At 32.6% G+C, this 22,809-nt stretch overlaps 2 protein-coding genes and 1 non-coding gene across 3 annotated transcripts; all 3 read left to right on the top strand.

Annotated features, from left to right (window-relative positions):
• Positions 1-917: 917 nt before the first annotated feature.
• Positions 918-13,299, top strand: LOC145597457 (developmentally-regulated G-protein 3). The gene is made up of 10 exons (XM_081653633.1): positions 918-1,075; positions 1,450-1,503; positions 4,584-4,757; positions 5,114-5,185; positions 6,436-6,495; positions 10,693-10,802; positions 11,234-11,533; positions 12,060-12,251; positions 12,970-13,021; positions 13,118-13,299. The coding sequence occupies exons 1-10, from the start codon at positions 1,034-1,036 to the stop codon at positions 13,166-13,168; spliced, it is 1,107 nt and encodes a 368-aa protein (XP_081509759.1). The 5' UTR covers positions 918-1,033; the 3' UTR covers positions 13,169-13,299.
• An 817-nt stretch (positions 13,300-14,116) lies between these two features.
• Positions 14,117-19,107, top strand: LOC145598299 (uncharacterized). Its single transcript, XM_081654637.1, has 2 exons — positions 14,117-14,405; positions 18,620-19,107. Exons 1-2 carry the CDS (start codon positions 14,168-14,170, stop codon positions 18,877-18,879), a joined length of 498 nt encoding a protein of 165 aa, XP_081510763.1. The 5' UTR covers positions 14,117-14,167; the 3' UTR covers positions 18,880-19,107.
• LOC145599984 (small nucleolar RNA snoR137) lies at positions 14,941-15,101 on the top strand. The gene has a single exon (XR_014104224.1). It is a non-coding gene; the product is annotated as a small nucleolar RNA snoR137 (small nucleolar RNA).
• Positions 19,108-22,809: the final 3,702 nt, after the last annotated feature.

Raw genomic sequence — 22,809 nt, 5'->3', positions numbered from 1 at the left:
GGGTTTAGGCTAGAGCAAGAGAGAGAGGAGAGAATGATTTTTGGTGTAGGGAGAGAGAATGATTTTTGGTGTAGAAGAGAGGAAGAGAGGATGATTTGATGATTAAACTTGTTGATGATTGAAAAAGGGGTGATATGACCTCTGTTTATACGGAAAAAAGAGGGTCGAAGAATCAAGAAAAGATCGAATTCGAATCGGAATAAAACTCTTGCGATAGACAGCAATTTTTGCGGTTTTTGTTTTTATCATATCTTTTGATCCAAAAATCGGAATAAAATAAATAAGATATCGCTGGAAAGCTCTTGAAGTCTACTTTCTAACCCAATTGGAATCAGAATAAAATATTCTGTAGAACAAAAGTTATGGCCGAAATAGTGGGACGGTGTCAGTTTTGGATAGAGTTTCGTATTTCGCTCATATTTTTTCGTTATAGCTCGGAATTAATATTATAATGTATCATTGGAAAGATAATTTCAAGGGCTATCCAACCATATAAGATTTAGCCACCCACCCACGAACCACCACCACCCAGTCCCCACCTCGACGACGCTGAGACTCCTGTCCCCCACTAAGGTTGTGTAAAAATCGGGCAGAATCAAAATTTTGGACTAGACCGGGCTGATTCGGACCGACCCGTTGGTAATCGGTCCGATGCTCTGGTTTTAAAAGTAGGACTTTCGGGTTTTGGTCCGGTCTGAACCTGAAAAAAACCCAGACCGGACCGAACCAAACCCTTTTTTCCTTACCTTTTTTTTTAGAAAAAAAAACAATGCCAAGCCTAAATGACCAAAGTGTCCTCAATATTGGACTAACTCATTACCTGATTGTGCACGGCTACAGAATCCAGCCCACAAAAGCTCTGGACTAGGTTGCTAAACATTGAAACAACTCCACTCCGTTTTTTTTTATTTTCTCGGGGTTTTACATTTCTTTTCGTTTTCGCACTCTTCCAGAACTCTCTTTCATACAATCGCCCTTGAACTAGGAATATCAAAAACACTGTTCGAAGAAAAACTCCCTTAATTCAGCAAAAATGGCGACTGTTATGCAGAAAATCAAAGATATCGAAGATGAGGTAATCCAATCTATATCTGTTTTTCTGTGACTCTTACTTTTTTTTTTTATTTAATTTTTTTTTAAAAGTTTTTTTAGTATTTAATTTGTTATAATTTTATTGCTATTTGATATTTATTTGGTGGTTGATTTTGCTTAAATTTTAGTTGTGCAGTTAATTGAGATGGTTTCTATGCAATTTAATTTAGTTTTGTGGTATTGAATCTATTATAATTTTTAATTCAATTTTAAGGTTATATGTGGTTGATTTTGCTCAAATAAAAGTTGTGGAGAAAAGTTAATTGATATGAGTTCTGTTTGTTATAATTAGTTTTATGTATTATATTTTAAGCAATGGTGAATTCGTTGGAGTTACAATTTATTTATTTTATGCAGATGGCAAGGACCCAGAAGAATAAAGCTACTGCCAATCATCTTGGACTGTTGAAGGTAATTATTGCTTAGTAATTAAGCTTTTCATCGAATTACGAAAGTTAATTTTTTTCTTGTGGCATTGACATTATAGGGATGGGTGTGCATAGTTGTATTAATTTTGATTAGAGAGGTGAACAAATAAACTTCTCATAACTATAAGTATGTACTTGAAATGAGCAATGATATTGAGAATAGGTGAGCTAAAGAGTAAGTAGGAAAAATATTTTGTTTTGGCTAATGCATCAAAGATTGCTTTAAGAATATCTTAATTTAAAAATCTTTATTAAAACGTAATTAGAGATATTATGGTTAAAATTGTGATAAACGTGCACAATCATAATGATTTTTAATAAACAAAGGGAGTTGTTCTTAATGTGTATTTGCCGAGTTTTATTTTTCTTCTGTTTTTTAAAATAAATTTTCATTGATACAAAATTTTAAATATTTGGCAATAACCAAATAGAATTCAAGGTTGTGGTTTGTTCTTAATTGTTAATGATATGATCTTATGTGACATGATTATTACAAGAATTAAGTGTTTAGTACCTAAAATAAGGGGAAGGGAATAAAGTCTAAGGCTTAGTTTGATTGTGATCAACACGGAATATTATCTATAGCTAATTGTAATCATTATTATTTGTTTAGTACCTAAAATAAGGGGAAGGGAACAAAGTTTAAGGCTTAGTTTGATTATGATCAATGGGGAATATTATCTATAGCTAAATGCAATCATTATTATTAAATGTTTGTGAAGCTTATGTATATGAGGTCATTTTGATTCCTAAAAACTAGTTATGGGAAGCAAAATCATTTATTCTAATCAATAAAATTTAGTATGAATTGGTGGTAATCAGATACAACAATATAAATTTCTTTCATTTCTAAAAGCTCTTAACATTTACTCTTTGTATACAAATTATGATAATCGAAGAGAGAATGTTGATGTGGTGATTGGGTTTACGAAAATGGTAAATACAATAAAATGAATTGTAAAAAGGTAGTTAGGTGTAAAAACAAGTGGAAAAAGTAAGAGGGAGTGAGTGAAAATGTGTAAATATTGTGGGGAAGAAAGGTATATAAAAGATTTTGCCAAAAATGAAATAAGTAAAAGTGTTTATAAGAAAAATAGAAAAAGGAATGAACTTTAACGAAGAAGGTAGTATTTGTTAATCACTGAACACCAATTTTAATCACTAATATATCTAACTCATTTTGACTTAAGTCAGTAAAGACTATTACTCCCTCCATTTTTAAGTACTTGTTCCATTTCCCCATGCGCGGAGTTTTAGGAGAAATTAGAGAAGTAATAAAATATGGAGGTAGTTGGGTTGGTGTAAGAATAAAAGATTGTAAAAAACAAAAGTAGTTAAGAGAATTAAAGGAGAGAGAATATGAAATTAATAAAATATGATTTATATTGGGTCCACTAGTTGAGAGAAATAAATTAAATATTGTAAAAGCTTTCCAAATAAGGAAATAGAGCAAGTAATTAAAAATAGTCAGAAATGAAAAGTGGAGCAAGTAATTAAAAACGGAGGGAGTTTTAAATAATAACTCTACTAAAACTAACTTTTGTGATTTAACTATGATGAAAATAGTCATTTAAGATCTTGTTAAATTTGTGTAAATGTATGTTTTCATAATTCCAACTTTTTATAATTTATATATAAATAACTAGAGACATTCACATTAATTAATAGTTTAAGTCAGTAAAATCTTTCATTTTAGTTGAATTCAGGTGAAGAGAACAAAACCTTAGAGGTAGATTGTTAAATGTCTTTGTTTTTTTGTCAAGATGAGGTGCACTAGCTCGATTTGTGGAACCCACATGTTCCTCCCCTCCTGTTTTCTTCATTCAAAATGGCAAATATTACTATACTTCCATTTCTTGTTTACCTTCACACTCTCTTCTTCTTCTTCTTTTTTTTTTTTTTTTTTTTTTTTTTTTTTTTTTTTTAATATGTATATATATATATATATATAACTGCTCAAGCTTTCCAACTCTTATATCATTAACTCCTCTCACGTAACTTTTAGAAATTTGCATTTAATTGGGTTGAATGGATTTTATAAGCCATTTGATACCTTTGCAAAATTTTAACAAACCCTAAAGTAAAATGCTACCTGAAAGTACTATATTTTTCCTTGCTTATATTAAGGTACTCCCTTTGTCCTAAAATAAAAGTCCTAAACTCCTAATCAACCACAAAAACTTTTGTCCCTAAATAAGAGTCTCATTTTACATATATATATATATATATATATATATATATATATATATATATATATATATATATCAATTAATAATTATCTTTAATCAACCTGATTTTCAAAATTTCTTTTATTATTCACCTTCCTTTAAACATGTGCAAAATGAAACAGAAGGAGTAACATTATTGAAACCAATTATTACTTCAAAACTTTGATCTTAAAGAAGTAAAACCCCCGATTAAAGAAGGCCTTTTTATTGGCTAATTGATATATCATTCAATCAAAGCCTTAATCCTATAAGTGCGGCTGGCTACATGAACCAAAATTGATCGTATAGTCATACACAAAAAATGATGGTTTAGTTATGATCTAATTATGATGGGAGCCATTTAGCATGAAATGATGAGTTTAGTTATGATTAAATTTTAAATATTCCGTAAGTTTGTATTATATAGAAAATGCCTTGTGAATTTACAAGAATATAGCTTTGATTATGATGGCTTATGGAATTCAGAAAATTTGTGAATAGCCATGTTACTGGGGGGATGAAGCTGAAATACACTCACATTAATCACACTACCAAAGTTTGTGTATGGTTTGTTTACCATATTCTCCATTGCTTGTATGAAATCGTATTCCCTGCATTCAGTTCCCATTATTCTATTTCTGAAGCATTCAAATCAATGTTTTAATGGGATTTTTGCATAATGAAGTTGAATTTCTTATTTTGAACTTGTATAGTACTCAGTTAAGTTATATAGTTATCAAAGTTTCTTTTGTGTTACTGTGTGAATGTTGTTTCTTGTTCAGTATCCTTTCAAATATGAGAATTTATATTCTGGTTATCTCTTACTTTTTTTGCTTTGATTGTTTTGAATTGTCAGGCTAAACTTGCTAAGCTACGGAGGGATCTTTTGACACCCACCTCGAAAGGAGGTGGTGGTGCTGGTGAAGGTTTTGATGTAACAAAAAGTGGAGATGCACGAGTTGGGTTGGTTGGCTTTCCATCGGTTGGGAAATCAACATTACTTAATAAGTTGACTGGGACTTTCTCTGAGGTATTGCATCTTTTTCTCTGGTCTCATGCTCACAAGTTGTTGACAATAAAAGGGCTGGACTTGTTTCCTTTTCTCCTCTCTCTTATATTCACTATTATCTTCTCTTGCATTTGCATGTACCCATCCCTATTCCTGACTACCATCACACATGCTTTCTAATACTGATCTTCACACTCACATAGCGACAAGTACAGAATTCAGAAGGGGGTGGGGGCCTGGAGGGGATGAGCTAGCAAATTAAAACAGATTAATCTTATTGAGAAGTAGACAACAGTTAAGAGACTAAAGACAGAGGAAGACATTCTTGCTACTGGAAGTTCTCCTAAAGTCCTAATCCTTTTGTATATGTTGAACAGGTTGCTTCTTATGAGTTTACTACATTGACTTGCATTCCTGGAGTAATAATGTACAGAGGAGCTAAGATTCAGGTATACTTCAGCTATCAGTTTATTGCGATATTTTTGATATTATTCTAGGCTCAGTAGCTTTTACTTTGTAGTATCATTATGTCATTATGGTCAGAAGTTTAATGGAACATCATTTATATTGGACAATGTATGTGTACCTATTGTAGTTTTTAAAGACTATACCCTTGTCTTCATTGGAATATGAGGGTAAAAATGTTATTTTTGTGGGATTTTGCTGGTTTCCTTGAATATATATATTGAGGTCTGACTTATAAATAAATTTTTTAAGCTTCTAACGATGCTATATATGAGGCTACAAAGATCAGTAATAATAGTATGCCCAAGGCTCATGGAATTAAAGAATTGAGAGACTAAGGGAAGCCACCTTTTTGGAAGGGATCCAACGTGAACATGTTTTGATTGCTTTAGCGGTTTAGCCCTACATCCGGAGATAATTATTGCATCTAAAACTTCCACTCCGAGTCTCCGACTCAGTTAGAAGGATGTCTCAAGTGTTAACTCGATGATCTTACTATATTTTATATGATTTTCTCCCAAATTTATCTTAGTGTCTTATCAATGTCCGATCGAGTACCCAACATGAGTATTTGAGCTAATTTGAAGACTCATAGTAGCACAGCTTCCACTCTTATTGTCCAATTTGTCGTAGGTATTGATGTAAGAAAACTGTAATAGCATGTCATTGTGAATCTTTCTATTTTCTGACATAAACTTGTGTACAGTTTTTTTATTTTTTTTGGGGGGGTGGGTTTAACAGTCTAATAATTGTTTGAATAAATTTAAGTCTGAGTAACTTGCCTAGCGTATTTTGAATTTTTGACCCAAGTTGAGCATTCTTCAATGCATGTAATGACCCTCCGCTTGCCTTTATTTGTTCTATATGTTGGGGTTTTTTTTAATTCAAGCTATGTTAACCAAGGATGTTTTTGTGACTTGAACCTAGAATTCAAGATGAGAATAGGCGGCTCATATATGAGGATGTGGTCTGATTTTATTAGATTTGTCCTTGTTGATATTTAGCTTCATAGCTTGTTTTATCCTAAATTTTTCCTTGATAGTGGAATTGGCTGGTGCATGGTCCTTTTGTTATTATCAATTAAGTGTTTGGAATATCGTCTGTAGTACCATTAAATTTAGGCCATTTACAATGCTTGTAACCTTAACAACTTGTCCATTTTAGAGCTGTGCTGTGATGCTATTACACTTGCTAGTAGTGATGGGACATCTCACTTTGTTAATTTGTTTGGCAGCTGTTGGACCTACCAGGTATCATTGAGGGTGCCAAGGATGGAAAAGGTAGAGGAAGGCAGGTAATAATTTCTGGCTTGCTATTCATGTCTTTATTTTGTTGCTTTTGTTATATTTATGAGTTCGCTGTAAATTATTCACTGTTCATAGAACAATTTATTTTTCTTCCTAGCAAGCAAGGTAGATCAAGGAGGGAATTAGGATCAAATGAATACTACCGGATCATAGGATCGTAAGACCTTACTATATAATACTCCCTTCGTATTTTATAAGTGTTACACTTTGACCAAAGATGCATGCTGCACGACTTTGACCATTAATTTATCTATTTTTATGTTTGAAAAATTAAAGGAAATTTGATATTCTGAAAGTATACATTATAACAAATCCAACAATGTATTATACAATAACATTTGTTTTTTTATATATTAGTAAAATAATCATGTCAAAACCATTATGTGAATAGTGAAAAAAGTCAAAGTGTAACACTTAGGGCCTGTTCATATTTACTTAATTTCAGTTCAGTTCAGCTCCAATCAGTTCAGTTCAGCTCCAATCAGTTCAGTTCAGCTCCAATCAGTTCTGTTCAGTTTAGCTCTTAATTTCCCTCTCACATAAAATATTCATTTCAGCTCAATTCAGTTCAGTTCAATTCCAATTAGTTCAGTTCAGTTCAGCTCCAATCAGTTCAGCTCAGCTCAGTTCAGTAAATGTGAACAGGCCCTTATTCAAACACGAAGGGAGTAGCAGATAATATGGCTAATATTACATGTATGCCATACAAAACCACCTGTTTATGTAATCTTAATACTTTGTATTAAATAGCCAAAAATATAAATATTGCTGCCATGCAATACAAAACCCAATATGTTAAATAATCTTAATATATAAAGGCATTGTTTTGCTCATATAAGGCCGATATTCAAGTATCTACAATGGTACAAGTTATTAAAAACTATCACAATGATTAGATATTTATGTTGTGTCGCTTCATTTAAGGTGACATTCCACACATAACTTGTATTTAGTTAATTAGTTAAAACTAAAATCATTTAAAAGTGTGTATAAAATTATATGAATTTCTTTAATGATTTCAAGTTTCAGCAACAATAGTTGAAATAATTTTACTGATTGTCGAATTAAATAGTAATAAATAAATATGTATAATATTGTTTATTCTTATTTATCATTGTATGTTGGATATGATTGGTGGATATAAGGTTGTGGAATTGTATTGAGATCCTACCACTCTTAAGTCTTAACCTTTTACCCAAATATTTAAACGTTCAGAGATTTAAATCAGTTACATTGTGATTATAATGATTGGGTAGCAAGTCATTTGTAGAGAACTAGAGATGAACCATAAATCCGTCATTCCAAATTGTTGATCACAATGAATGCTGTTTCTAATACTGTGAATCAGCTTATTTCATGCTGGACAGTTTCTGGTTAAATGTTCCGTGAACTTAGCTAGAATTGTCTGAATGGAACTTTCAAATCCTAGGAGATTTGGAAAATATACATGCCTTCATCTTCATACTGTGTTTCCCAAGGTTCCCAACCCATTTTGTATAATTTATCTTAAAAACAGTATGAAGAATCTGTGTAAGATAACCTAGATAATGGAAGAATCATTTATTTGTAGAAACTCTGCTCATTTGAACTGATGTTGTGAGTTTAAATTTTAAATACCGCTGTTGCTGTTCAACTGTTTAGTACTTTAGTGTCTACTTATTTTCAGATTGTTGTTCATATATTTGATATATCTTGTTTTGATGTGGCAAGCCATTTTTGAGTAAATGAGTCCACTGAGTTGATGATTTTCCTGGTACAGTTAATGTGCTGTCTTGTAGCATATTAAAGCTTTAGAACTTAATGACATTTGAACTCTGTTTCATGACTCAAACCCAGTCCTGATTTTGCATTCTATGACCTCTCATATTCCACTTCTTAGCTAGGTCTAAGCAAACCAAACAAGTCACTAGGAGCCACAGTTATTTTTGTATCAGAGGACTGTTGGAGGCTGTTTTCTGAAATTCTAATCTTTGATGAAATACTTACAACCAGAAGTGCATAATCACTTCGTCTCTATTCAAGCTTTCCGTTTTTCCCTAATGGTTTGTTTAGATAGCAAAGTGGAAGGGAAAGGAAAGGGAGGGAAGAAGGAAGGGGGAGGAAATGAAGGGTACGGATAAGATAACGTTACATTTTGCCTGCAAATCTTTCCAACATTGGAAGGATTTGATTCATTGAAGAGGGAGAAAAAATGAATCCTTACATTTCCCTTCCCTTCCCTTTCCTTCTTTCCTAACAAATGGCATTCAAACAAGGAAACATGGATCCCTCCTATTATCTTCTTTTCCTTTCCCTCCAATTTTCTTAATCCAAACTAAGTGTAAATGTTTGTCACAAATAAACTATCTGAATTTCTGTGCTTCCCTTGGGGCTACTAGTTATAGAAGTTCTTTCTTCCACTTAAAAATTATGGTTTCCATTTCTCTCTTGTAATAATTTAACAATGCCATTTATCTATGTTTTCCACTCTTATATTCTCATTAATACTAATGAATCCTTCCATTTCCCTCCTAACAAACAATATCCAAACAAGGAAGGATGGATCCCTTCTTTTCTCTTCTCTTCCTTTCCCTTTAGTTTTCATAATCCAAAAAAGTGTAAATATTGTCCCAAATAAACTTTCTGATTTTCTCTACTTCCCTCCTAACAAAAGTGGGGAAAGTTGGAATTCATGGGAATTGCAATTTTGGGTAGTTGTTTGGTTAGCACTATAAATTAGAGAAGCCGGAAGAGCTTCCTAGAAATTTTTTACTTCGAATAAAACATGGAAATATAAGCACAGTATCCCCCTTGTTCATGAGACATTCATTGGAATTGGAACTTTTTTTGATGCTAGCAAAATTGCACAAGGGAAGTAACTTCCCATGAAATATGAATTCCCAAAGGAATTTAATTCGCTTGTGAACCTAAAAAACATTTTGTATTTTGGTTAGTTGCGTTGGGAATTAAATTGCTATGTTAATTTACATTTCATCGGAAGTAAGTTCCTTCATATATCTCCCATGAATTTGCTAAACTTGTTTCGTTGACATAAGGGAATTTTCATTTTGTGTGAATTGTCAATGACGAGAGGGGGGGGGGGGGGTTAGTTGTAAACTTCGCGTAATATGTAGGAGCTTAAAATTCCTAGGAAGTTGAAATTCCTCTATTGCCTATGTCACCGAACAAGTGACCTAAGCATTTCCTAGGAATTTCCATTGCTTATGTTAAAGAAGTGTACCAAAAAAGACATAATTGATAGAACTACATGAAAGTACTTCTTTCTATGTTTTTACCAGTGTCATTGTGATACATCTCTACTCTCTGGTAACATTGTAAGTATCTAATTTAATACTTTAGTAGTGGTGGTAAGATGATAAAAATAATTGTGTTAATTGATTCATTTGTATTTGCGCTATAACTTAGCTACGGGAAAAAAAAAAAAGAAAGATATATTAGAATGAGGCTATGTTTAGTTCAACTTATTTCAGAATTAATCAGATTAGATCTTATCTTTTCAATTGTGTCTTTTTACCGTTGAATATCTTAATTTCGTATCTGGAAAGTTCGTATTAATATGAATCTAATTTGATAAATTTTTTAACTTACGGATTAGTGTATAAATTGGGTCAAAATTGGGTCAAATCAGATTAGACTAGATCAAATCAAATCATTCATGTGAACTGAACATAGCTTGAGTAATGGTAGTTTGGTGCAAATTATGGGTATGTCCTCTATCTCTATAAATAGGGTGTCTGACACTCTGACCACCCAATAGCTATTCTATCTCCATTATACATTCATGCATTTAACTTTCTCTTATTATCTTTTCTTCAGGCTCTTTTCTGGCCTTGCCAATGTGATCATAAAAAGTATGAATATTAAACATGTATGCCTCGTGGCAATATGCCTTTTTGTTTCCCGATGCAAAATGTAGGATTTTGTTAGTGCCCTGCGTCTGTAAGGGTTACCTAATGCGCTCTTGCTTATTGTTACCCAAGGTACTAAGGCTTTTGAACAGGGGCTCAGTCCTATTAATAAAAGAAGTAGACCAAGTGCCAACCAAGCTGTGTCCTTTACCTCATTTTGTAGTGATAGTTGCAACTTATCCCCCTTAAGACTAGCTGCTTGATTTAACTTCTGCTTCCTTAGTTTTTTGTCTTTTTGCACCTTCACTGAGTGTAACAAATTTATGTGCTTTTCAGGTCATCAGCACTGCAAGGACGTGCAATTGCATATTAATTGTTCTTGATGCAATAAAGCCAATAACTCACAAGCGTCTTATAGAAAAGGAGCTCGAAGGCTTTGGCATTAGGTAATGTAAAATCTTCCATACTCTATTTTTCTCGTACTTTGTTGCGAATGCATTGTAATTTGCTCTTAATTTTACATGGCATATGAAGGTTAAGAACTCTATTTTTGCCTGCTCGTAGACCTTGTCATAGTGTCATGGTCCCGTGGTTTTCTACTTGGCATTTTGTGAAAAGACGTGTGTGATGTAGTGCCTCCTATCTTCATTTCACACCTCAGTAATGATAAAACCCGAAGCATTTTAGGGCGCCTCATGCTCTTTAAAGCTAATTTTATTGTCTATTGAGTTGACTATGTCCGTAATTTTTTTAATCATGGTAATTGACCATATGGTTTTCTGTATTGGCTGTACTATGTGTTGTTAGATGTGCATAATTTTGTACTCTTTCCTTTTGTATGTCCCTGCCTTACTCTTGTGTGCCTTTCTGGGAGCAGGTTGAACAAGGAACCCCCCAATTTAAGTTTCCGAAAGAAAGAAAAGGGTGGTATTAATTTGACCTCAACAGTTGCCAACACACATTTGGATCTAGATACAGTGAAGGCAATATGCAGTGAATACAGAATTCACAATGCTGATATCACTCTTAGATTTGATGCAACTGCAGACGATCTCATTGATGTTATTGAGGGAAGTAGAGTTTATATGCCGTGCATATATGTCATAAACAAAATTGATCAGATCACTCTTGAAGAGTTGGAAATTCTGGATAAACTTCCTCATTACTGCCCAATCAGGTAGGTTACTCTTGATATCAATCAGATTTGGTTGTCTTCTGTTATGTGTGATTTAATTTCGTTTTCTTTCATGGCTTCAGGATTAATATCACCTCTGTTATTCTCGATTTTAATTTATATGTTTAATTTATTATTGATTGTATTTATGATATTTTTGTTAAGAATCTAGTGTTTGGCAATCCCTTTATTATAAAAATTCGTTTTCTTTCGTGGCTTCGTAACTAAGAATTGCTGAACGAGTTATTTTTCTGAATTGTAGAAAGTCTGAGATGTTTTATGCCGTGGTCATACTAAGAGGTCATTCATTTTTTTTGGTACATTGTTTTTAAATTACTTGTATTGCATAAAAAATCCTTATCAATGCTCTCTCTCCCCCCCCCCCCCCCCACCCCCCCTACCCAAAGTCCAAAAAATTCTTTTGCATACATATATTGTCCTTTTATGTTTTTACAATGCCAGCACAACTTCAGTTGAAGAAGATTTAAAGCCACTTCTTCTTACTTGTTTAGTTGAAATCACTTTGCAGTGCTCATCTAGAATGGAACCTTGATGGTTTGCTGGAGAAGGTCTGGGAGTACCTGAACCTTACTCGTATTTACACAAAACCAAAGGGTTTGAATCCAGATTATAATGACCCTGTCATCCTTTCATCTCGGAAGAGAACCGTGGAAGATTTTTGTGAACGAATTCACAAGGATATGGTCAAACAATTCAAGAAGTAAGTTATGTTGTGGATGCCTAAATTTACACTGCATTGTGGATGTTTCTATTGTCCATGGAGTAATAAAACCATTGTGCTTTATCACTCGTGAGTTTATCTTAAACCAAATAAAGCGACATATTCCCTAGGAGCAAGGAAAGAGATATAGCACGCCTTGCTAAGGCTGCTCAGATTTTGTTTGTTGAAGCTTGTCTTTTTACTCTAGCTTGCATGACCCCTTCTGTGAGTATGAGTGTGGATGTTTCATACTTTCATGCACTTGTTCATTTTGAATACTTAATTTCGGCTACACAATTTTAAATGGCGAATATGCTGTTTTTCCACTAACACGGATCACTTCTGCCAACTAATAATTTCAACGATAATCAGTAAAGTAAAAAAGGCTTCCAACAAGTTTCCTGTTAGTAGATAGGTCATCCAATAGCTCTCCCTAATTTTAAGGCTTAGCTCTTGTTCTAAACTGCATGCAAAATTACAAGCTTTTGACTAGAATTCTATTTCATACTCACATTGGGTTTCAAACCTCTATGTGACCTCATCACTTCAATATCCAGAAAAGACTTGAGTTTTCTAAATTTCTTTGGGTTCTTAATGTTTTCTTAAGCTCATTTATCAAACCTTAGTCATTCAATACTTGCGAAAACTCTTTTTGAGTCTTTGCTTGATCTACAATAAGAAAATACTATGTAATTAATTTTCCTTTTCTCTGGCACAGTGCTCTTGTCTGGGGATCTAGTGTGAAGCACAAGCCACAAAGAGTTGGCAAGGTCAGTCCTGGGATTCTATGCTCGTATTCTTTCCACTCTTGATGAAAATGATTATTTATTCTTCTGATCATGCATTTTTTGATGCTCTCTTGTCAGGAACATGAACTCGAGGATGAAGACGTGGTTCAAATCATCAAAAAGATCTAACTGAGCCTGGCATGCATAATTTTAAACAATTGACGACCAGCATAATTCCGAAGAAGTTTTTGTTAGACAAATATTGTGGCAAAAGGTACAGAGGTCATGTTATTGATGGGTACTTCAGTTCTTTTCTGTGATGGAGGATTTGGCTAGCTTGTATGTTGTGTTTTCTGCATACAAAGCAGAGTGTTTCAGAATGAGCATGTTGATAGGAGCGTCGTTAAACCTGATGTTGGTGGCAGAATAATGTCATAGGGGTACGGCATATGCTACTAGAGTTCATAGAAAATATAATTTTACGATCATTACCTAGCGTTCCTGGATTTTGTATGGGGTGAAATGTTTTATTGTATTTTCAGAGACTGCAGAGTTTCTTGTATTGTCAAAGTGAATGGTATCCGTGTCCCAGGCATAGATTGAGAATTTGAGACCCGTGAATAAATTCCGAACTTAAGTCCATACAAGTTAGATTATGACCTACTTAACGTGAATAAACTAATACAATTTAGATTATGATCTACTGGCATTAGCCTAATATAATATAATCGTCTCTTTGTGTTAAAAAAAAAGTTTACGATGTCAGTTTACCAACATTATAGCTGGAGCCCATTAAAAGAAGAAACTCTAATCTTTAGACACAATTTTCAACCCTACTTATTTTAAATGCGGAAAATAAATTTTCATTAATAATAATAGATTATCATGATAAATTATTCAAAGCACTTAGACCTCGTTTATTTCACCTTATCTTTGCTGAAATGAAATTATTTTTACGGAACTGAAATTATTTTTGCTCAATCTCTATTATATTTCTTCTTTACATTTACTAAACTGAAATTATATTTGCTGAATGAAATTATTTTTACAGAATTGAATATTATTATTTTAAGAAGAGATAAATAAGGGCATGGTGTAGGCTAATTTCTATTCCAAACTCACTCAAATTTGCACTTGTTTCCGGCAAAACTATCGGAGCCCACCAAAATTTTTTTAAAGAAAGCCGCCATGAATAGACTGCTCCTCCTCCGTAGACTCAGAACCATCCAACTAAACTCCATTCCCAAATCAATTTGTAAACCTCAAACTTCAACTTTATTTTCTTTCTCCTCTTTTTCTGCATTCTTGCGTCAATATTCCTCATCTCAGTCCTCTTCTCACTCTAAACCTTCTGAGGTTCAAAGCAGTAATGAAAATCCTGAATCTTCTTTTCTTGACGATTTACCCACTGATGTCACTACTCAAGGTGATTCTCTACTTTTCATTATATTATCTTGTATTTTATTTTTATGTTATATTATTGAAAATCAATTGAAGTTGAATTTGTTCGTTTTATGAGAAGAATATGGAACAATATTATACTATAACTTAATGTTTACGAAGTATTATACAGTGACATTATTCATGTAAATTACCAACTGGTTGTTGGTGTAGTAGTGATTGGGACTACACTAGGGAGAACCCGTGTTCGATCCCGCAACAACAATTAGGAGGAGACTGTATTCATGTAAATTGAGTTTTTATTTATGTGATTGTGTTAGATTTTATTGTTTGTTTAACATTAATTCTATGCAAATTTGCTTTCCGAGGCGTTGCGTTAGTCGGCTTTTTTTCGATACCGATTAACGTGTCAAGAGGAGCATATATAATAATCCTGCAAATTCAACTTCGATTTGATTTTTTCGAATCATTTGCAAATGCGATTAAAGTCTTCATTCGTAGTTTGCATTTTGAGGTTCGAATTTGTGACATTTAATTTTCTGATTTGTAGTGTATTTGCTGTTGCTTCATATGGTGAACTCTCTCTGCCCCTGTAAATGAGAAGTGTTCTAGCTTCCAATACATAAATTGAATAAAAATTACCGGTCTTAAACAGCTCGATGAATGAATTAATCTATTAATCTCTTTTCTTTCATCGCATTACCTGTCTGCTGGTACAGATGCTTTCAATTTTAATTTGTTGAATACTTTTGATTTTGATTGAATTGAAGTTCGTGTTTTTGGATGCATTGCAAATAGTATAATTTTAATACTAATGTGTAAAATAAGTTTCATTGATGTAAAATATGTTTTGTTGAATGTATAATCTTGTGGATATTCTTGAAAGTTTTGAGCTTGTGGATGTATTGTGGTTTGTTACATTGAAACTTCTTAATAATGTTTTAAGATGTTGGAAGTGATGCTATTGAAGTTGAATTGAACTTCGGAAATTAATGTAAGGCTATTACTAGTTTACTACATAGTACATATATCAGTGGTGATTCCCTTTTTCTGCATTTGTTTTGTTATATATCTGAAACTAGAAATGTTGTTGGGTGTCTAGAAAGTAGTAACACTAGTAAGTCTGTTTTTGAAAGATGGTCTATGGTAAAATATTTTAAGTAGTGTGGAGGTACTGCCCTCGAATGTGGGTTTCCTTTTGCTTTCAGTAATTTGAATAGCGAATGGAGGTCTATTAGTATGTATACATGTATACAACAAACTGCATTGCCTATAGTGTTATGTAAAACAATTATTAGGAAATGGTTACGGTTGAAATGTGGTAATCTAGTAAAATCTAGTGTCGATAATTGTCTAGAACAATAAAGAATAATCTGGAATTTTTGTGTATGGAAAAATCTTATAGAAAAATGTAGAGAACAGAAATCTATTTGTAAGTGGAAAAATCTCGAACTAAGTACAATTGCAAGAATAGTGGAGCAAAGAACCAATATATTCAAGTATAAATATATGCTATGTATATGTATGATGTAGGGTGGACAACAATAGTATTCCACCTAAGAGTAAAGGTAAGAGCTACTCCAAAATTGTTATGGTGATGGAAATACTCAGGTTAGAGTGAGAGACATGAGGTGTCACAAATTAGAAATACAAGTCTTCCGCCAAAATGTTGTACAATTTGGAATTTAATAAATTATTTGTGATATATGATAATGTAAATCTAATGCATCATATTTGAATCATTAAACTTTTGTATATTTAATTTGAGTGATAGATTCATAAGAAATTGGAAATGAGTGGCTTTTGGTAACAAATTAGTAGAATCACAACTCAAACAAGTTGAAAATTAACAATCTCAAATCAAGTGGTCATGTTATCAAGATCATCAATGCAATTAAGTTATGAATTTTAGATTAATCAATCCTATTATGCTAAACACATGCACGAATTCATCAATCAATTTAATTACAACAATCTATTGATCAAGATTCCAAATTACCAACAAAATACCAATCAAACTTGCTTTCTCAACACTCTAAAATCTACTCACTAATCCTCATGAATTGAAGAAACAAAATAAAGTTAATCATGATCATTATCATATTCACAACCAATCAAAGAGAAAATCAAGTGATTAAGCAACTAATCAAGAAATAAAAACAAATGATGTTGATGTTGTTTTTTGATTATATTTATCTTTACACAAATGATTACTTGATTATGCTATAAATTATGGTTATTTTATTATTGTGCAATATTTTGTGCTTGAGCTAAATATTATTACCTCCGTTTTTTTTAGTTGACACGTTTTGACTTTAGCACTATTCATCCACCTCCCTTTGACCGTTTTGTGCTCTATACACAATGAAAAATATAGTCATGTGGATCTTGTTAGATTCGTCACATTATATTCTTTCAAAATATCAACTTTTCATTATTTTTGCTTATTGATAAATAAAGATATTAATGATTGAATAAGTGCATTGGCAAACGTGACTAAAGAAACGTGTCAACTAAAAAGACACGGAAGTATTATTTTTTTAACTAAATTTTGAATTAACAAACAAATCATAAATTTGAGAGAATTTTGTTAACAACTTCTAAATCATAAGATGATTTGCATAATTTACTGAATTAAATTTATAAACAAATAGAAAAATCTTGAATATAATAAATATTTCATAGAGTATTTGATAGCGAGTCGGTAATTGAATACAAGTTATATTTATATATATATCAAGTAGAAATGCAATATATTAAGAACCCATGTTAGGGAAATATGAAATGAAATTTCATATTCGCCTTTATGATAAAAGGTATGAAATAAGCTTGATGGGAAATTGAGAATTAGATCCAATCTTTTGGATTTATTGTATTTTCTAAATTTTTAATTTACTTGAGTGTTTGAGTTAATAAACTGTATTTAGTACAAAAGAATATGACTTTATAGTCAAATTTAATCTTTAAAAACCCCATCAAATCATCATAGAATATATCTCAATTTATAAATGCTACCAAATAACTTTTGTAATTGCAACATGTTAGTCTTTGAGAAGGGTAAGTAATAGTTTAACCTTTTGCATAATATTTTTATACTCCCGGTCTTTGATCACTGCATCAAAAATTTTTAGATGGCTATATATCTATAGTTTTAGATATTTGGGTGTTATTATGTGTATTACTTCCTCCGTTTTTATTTAGTTGCAACAAAAGGAATGGACCACAAACCACGTACATGCAAAGGGAAAGTAGAAAGGCTTATCAATTGCCCACATACCCTCTCCCCTTCCCTGACTCCATACCCCTTTCCTGAACCAATCTCTCCCTCCTACCACAGGCATCGAGCGGCACCACCCTAACCTTCCAGGACACCACAATCCTCCCCAGAGTTCCAATCTGAATCCCTCCTCTGGCTAGCAAGTGACAAATAAATATGCCCATCTTTAATCTGCCAAAATGTGCGCACGGATTGATGGAGTTGGTTATCTTAAACTGCTATCTGCCAGAACTTGACCAATAACTGCCCACATTTGTTCGTCACTAAATTTTGGGTAGGGGATATGTGATTCTTCCTCTCCCTATTATCTATATGTACTGTGGTGAGGACACCGACTGTTGGTATTTGGCCGTTTAGCTTGGTCCTAACTGATGGTCAATGGATGAAAGGATTCCATTGGAGGGAGAAGTAATTGGCTGCTTGGGGTAGTTGTGGGGGGGGGGGGGGGGGGTGGGGGAGGGGGGTGTTGTTGATGCTGTTGACAGGACTAGTGGTGGTTGGTGTAAGCCTGTAAAGCATTATTTGATTAATGATGAGGCGAGAAAGACAGTCTGATATATTAGGATACTATTGGTATTTTAAAGTAAAGAAATTACCGAGTACAGTAATTTTGCAGCTAATGTGTTGTTTCTTTAAGAGGTGAGTGTTGTAACTAAAATTTATTGAATATGTGTCATTCAGGTCCTTCGATAGGTATAAATGAAGCAATTTTCTTTACTATGTTCAATACCTTATCTTTTACCAATGCTTAAGTTTTGACTACTGTAGAATAGTATGAGGCTATGATGGACCATGAAGCTTCATATTGCTGTTGATATTCTTATCATTCAATAATTTGGAATCTGCTACCCCGTCTCAAGTATATGTCTCTCTAGCTCTCACTAACTCCCGTGCAGCAAACTGGATTGTGAAACTATGTTTACCTATCTTACATCATCCTCTTGACATATATCTATGTGCAGAGCTGAAGCACAGAATTGACAGGTACTTGAAAGGTGACATGGAGGTTCTTCCTTCCATTTTTGAAGGCATACTAGCTAGGAAGTTAAGCGGTAAACATGATGACACAGATGATGAATTAATGGAGGAATTTCGATCAAAGACCCAACAAGATGAGGGTCATCAGTTTCAATCTGATGAAGATCTCACAGAGTCAGATTCAGATTCAGATGAGGATTCAGATGAGGATCTCACAGAGTCTGATGAAGAACCTAGTGATTGAAGAAATTGTTTGTAGTTACAAGGAGAAAACTTGTTAGGAAAATTTTGACTAGTGTATAAAAATTATTTGTTAGCGCTTTCTATTGAGAATTACAATGAAGGGGAAGAATAACATTACAGGATTGCAGCCTAATTAGCCTGTATACATTCAAGAAGTCGCTTCACACAAATACAAGCTCTTGTAGAACTGGTATGTTTCATGTTGATATCTATAATATCCAGAGACCGCCTGACTTTTGATATATGGTGTTCATTTCTGCTCCTAGCAATAATATGTTGCGGTCCAGTTTATATTTAAATGTATGCTGTAAGTCATCATATCTTCCTTCCCTTTCCACACCACGGCACCATGCTTCTATTACTAAATGTCTTAGCTTCTGAGTTGATTGTTGTTATCTAGCTCCTTAATTGAACCATCATCCATAAACTCGCTAAGAAGAAGTTAATTGGGATATGTCAGTTACTGTTCTTCAGTTCTGAAATCTTTTGTACGTCTTTGTTAGAGTAGCCTGTTTGTGTTCGAAACATTCTAGTCTCATTTGTCTTCTGCATCTTGTGAGGACACCTCAATTATGACTGTTGGCTTCTTGCCAACATTGATTATATAAAGACCAAGCTACTCTTCTTTTTTATCCTCCCGTGATCAAAAGTAGCTCCAAAGTCCAAACTGCCTAAAGCTCATGCAATTTTTTTTTTTTAAAGAGAAATAATGTACATCTAAAACAAAGGCCTAAAATGATTTCTACTTGTTCCCATCTCCATGCTTCTACTGTCATCATAAGTTTATCCAATTCTGTAAAAGACATGAACTAGAAAACCTTGTTCTAGGAATAGCCGAATAGGGGTTTAATTAAATGAGTCAATAAAATAACAATTCACAAAAAACTCTGAACAATTTTAAGGTAAGGTTTGGCAAAAAAAAAAGAAAAAAAAAAGGTAAGTTTATCTTGAGTAAGGCCCCGTTCTTTAGAGCTACTCTGTTGAGCCCTGCTTTGCTGAGCTCTACTCTGCTCTGCTCAAATCAAATCTGCTCTGCTCAAAAGAAATATGCTCTGCTCTATTTTCAAATAATAATTAATAATACTCCCTCCGTGTTTTTTTAAGTGACACACTTTTCATTTCCGGCCGTGTTTTTTTAAGTGACACACTTCCTCTTTTAGAAATTCCTTACATTTTAATAATATATCTTTACCTCACTATCTCTTACTTTACCATTTCTCACTCCTTTCATGGTCCCCACTTCCTCTCACATTCTTTTACTTTATCATTTCTCACTCTTCCAACCTACCCCATCAACATCTTATTTTATTAAAGTCAATAAAATCTCCTAAAACTCTGTGTCGGTCAAATTGTGTCACTTAAAAAAACACAGAGGGAGTAACAACAATAATAATTAATATTGTATTGATGATAATAATTTATTATTTTGAATAATTATAATAATTATTAGTATTAAAAATTATTTTAATAATTATTAATATTAATAATGAGAGATACCCAGTCAATTCCCTTGATAAACAAAATTTTGTTTATCTGGGGTATAATTGTCTTTTCAAGTACCAGTGGAGGGGTATATGCGTCTTTTCATGTACTAGTTGAGGGGTACATATGTAATTTCCTAACCAAACAGTAAAAGCAAAAGCAAACAATAATTGGACAACTCACCAAAAGTACTAAATAAATGACCCTGTTTTTTCAATATATTTACAAAAATGCCATCAGATTAACAAAAATTTGTATATTTCAATTAATAATAATTAATATTTATTAATCATGATAATAATTAATAATAATTATCAATAATAATATTTAATAATTCAAACTATTAAGAATTAATATTTAATAATATTATTAATTAATAGTTTCTAATAATTATAACAATTCTTCCAAAATAATAAATAATAATAATAACAATTAATAATAATTTCTTTTATAAACATTTGATATTAGAATCACAATGTGTCGAAACATTTTATGTGGGTATTGATTGTTAGTTCATTGAGTTGAATTATTTTTCAAATCTTCCCATACAATTTAAGAATTAAAAAAAAAAAAAAAAAAAAGAGGTTGTTTTCAAGTAGTACTTTGTATATTATTATTATTAGGGTTAAAAATGTATGATTAAGACAAATTTATAGGTAAAATTATCATTACTCATTAAATCATTTTATTTTAAAATTTTTGTGAAATAAATATAAGTATACCGTTGTCTTTATCTTTCTACTATTAACATATGTTAAATATGGTACACATATATTTATGTTTTCACTCACCTAAATCGTATATGCACTTAATAATAATAATAATAATAATAATAATAATAATAATAATAATAATAATAAATTAAAAATAACAACAACAACATTAATAATAATAACATTGATAATAGTATCAATAATAATGTTGAAATCTACTCTGCTCGGCTCGGCTCTGCTCTACTCTACTTTGTTATCCAAAAGTCTGCTCTGCTCTGCTCTGCTGAAATTTAATCTACTCTGCTCTGCCCAGAAGCTCAAAAGAACAGGGCCTAAGACCCTCCATACAAGATTGGGTTTTGTGCAGTAAAGTGGTGCAAGAATACATATACTTTTGAGAGGTATTCTTGAGAAGACTGGATCTACAAAATGACAATATCAAATTGATTTTTTTTTTGGCCAATGATGAGGTGCCATATCATCAACTTAAAAAGTGGTAAAATTTTATATAGTAATAGAAATAGATATATAATAATGTTACTCGAGGAAGTAGGAGGAAGTAGAAATGCAGGGTTGTGAGACGTTTGTGAAGTGTCTCTCAATGGCATTTTTGCAATAAAGTGGAAAAAAAAGTAAAACGGCGCTGGGTTTTGGAGGGAAAAGTAAACTGGAAGCTAACAAATAGAACGGAGTGGTCCCAATAGAAGAAAGTGACATCTGAATAAAATAGTCTTTCAAGAATTTTCGCAAAAGGAGAAAGAGACAGGTGATTAAAAAACTTAACTTGTTCAAGAATTTTGGGAAAGCCAAAAACTTAGCAGCCTCTTCTCCCTTATTTCCCTAAATCCAGAAATTTGAACACCATGGGAGAGGTTGGTAAAAACTCGAGAGCTCCACACAAGCATCTTTAAATTGTGTGGAATTTAGGCAAATGCAATGGATGGTGTTACTAACGACGAGGAAGCTGTCGTTAGTAACACCAGGGATGATGATTTACTGGTGCTGGATCTGGTGAAGGATGGAGGAGGAGGTGAGGTCGAAGAGGCGTGCGATGGTGCTGCTATAAGGGAGTTGTTGAAAGGGGTAAGTATTTAAAAATCAACACTTTAGTCGAATAATTACTCAAATTTTAGGGTTTAATCAATGTTGTTGAAAATAGAAGTTGAGAAAAGCAATTATTTGTAACAATGTAATTTATTGTTGAATTGAGTAAAATAGGGTTCAATTGGAGTCGAAAATTTAAGTTGAAATTAAATTTAGGGTTCATTAGGTGGAGTCGAAAATTTAAATTGACAATTGACAATTGAAATGGTAAATTGAATATTGTAGTGGTAGCATTCATTTTGTATTAGCAATATGTATGTAGTTAATGTGAGTATGTTGTGAAGAAGATTGGTATGTTGTGTTCAAAACACAAAACCAAATGGTAGATAAGAACTAAGAGCCCTTTAATGTTACAATGATACCACTACATATTGAAAGCATTCCATTATAATATCGTACGGTACAATTGAAAAATGAATATCATTGAGTAAAACAAGGGTGCATTTGTTCTCCACGAGGGTACCATTGGCACCTACTAGGGTACTACTATATTCCTAAATTCCTATGAGAAAATATTTTAGGGTATAGTATTAAATGCCTAATCCAAATAATAACAACATATACACACTCTAATGCGCAATAAGTATTATGTATACTATAGTAGAATTTAATATTTTTATATCATGTTATAG

This window comes from Chenopodium album, chromosome 20, assembly GCF_948465745.1.
Source record: "Chenopodium album chromosome 20, dcCheAlbu1.1, whole genome shotgun sequence".
Taxonomy (NCBI): domain Eukaryota; kingdom Viridiplantae; phylum Streptophyta; class Magnoliopsida; order Caryophyllales; family Amaranthaceae; genus Chenopodium; species Chenopodium album.
The sequence above is the reverse complement of the archived record's forward strand: the minus strand, read 5'-3'. Positions and strand labels throughout refer to the sequence as shown.

Coding starts and splice junctions, on each gene's coding strand:
- LOC145598299 (XM_081654637.1), top strand. CDS start 14,168: ATGAATAGACTGCTCCTCCTCCGTAGACTCAGAACCATCCAACTAAAC. Junction 14,406..18,619: donor CACTGATGTCACTACTCAAG/GTGATTCTCTAC, acceptor ATCTATGTGCAG/AGCTGAAGCACAGAATTGAC.
- LOC145597457 (XM_081653633.1), top strand. CDS start 1,034: ATGGCGACTGTTATGCAGAAAATCAAAGATATCGAAGATGAG. Junction 6,496..10,692: donor GAAAAGGTAGAGGAAGGCAG/GTAATAATTTCT, acceptor TGTGCTTTTCAG/GTCATCAGCACTGCAAGGAC. Junction 11,534..12,059: donor CCTCATTACTGCCCAATCAG/GTAGGTTACTCT, acceptor ATCACTTTGCAG/TGCTCATCTAGAATGGAACC.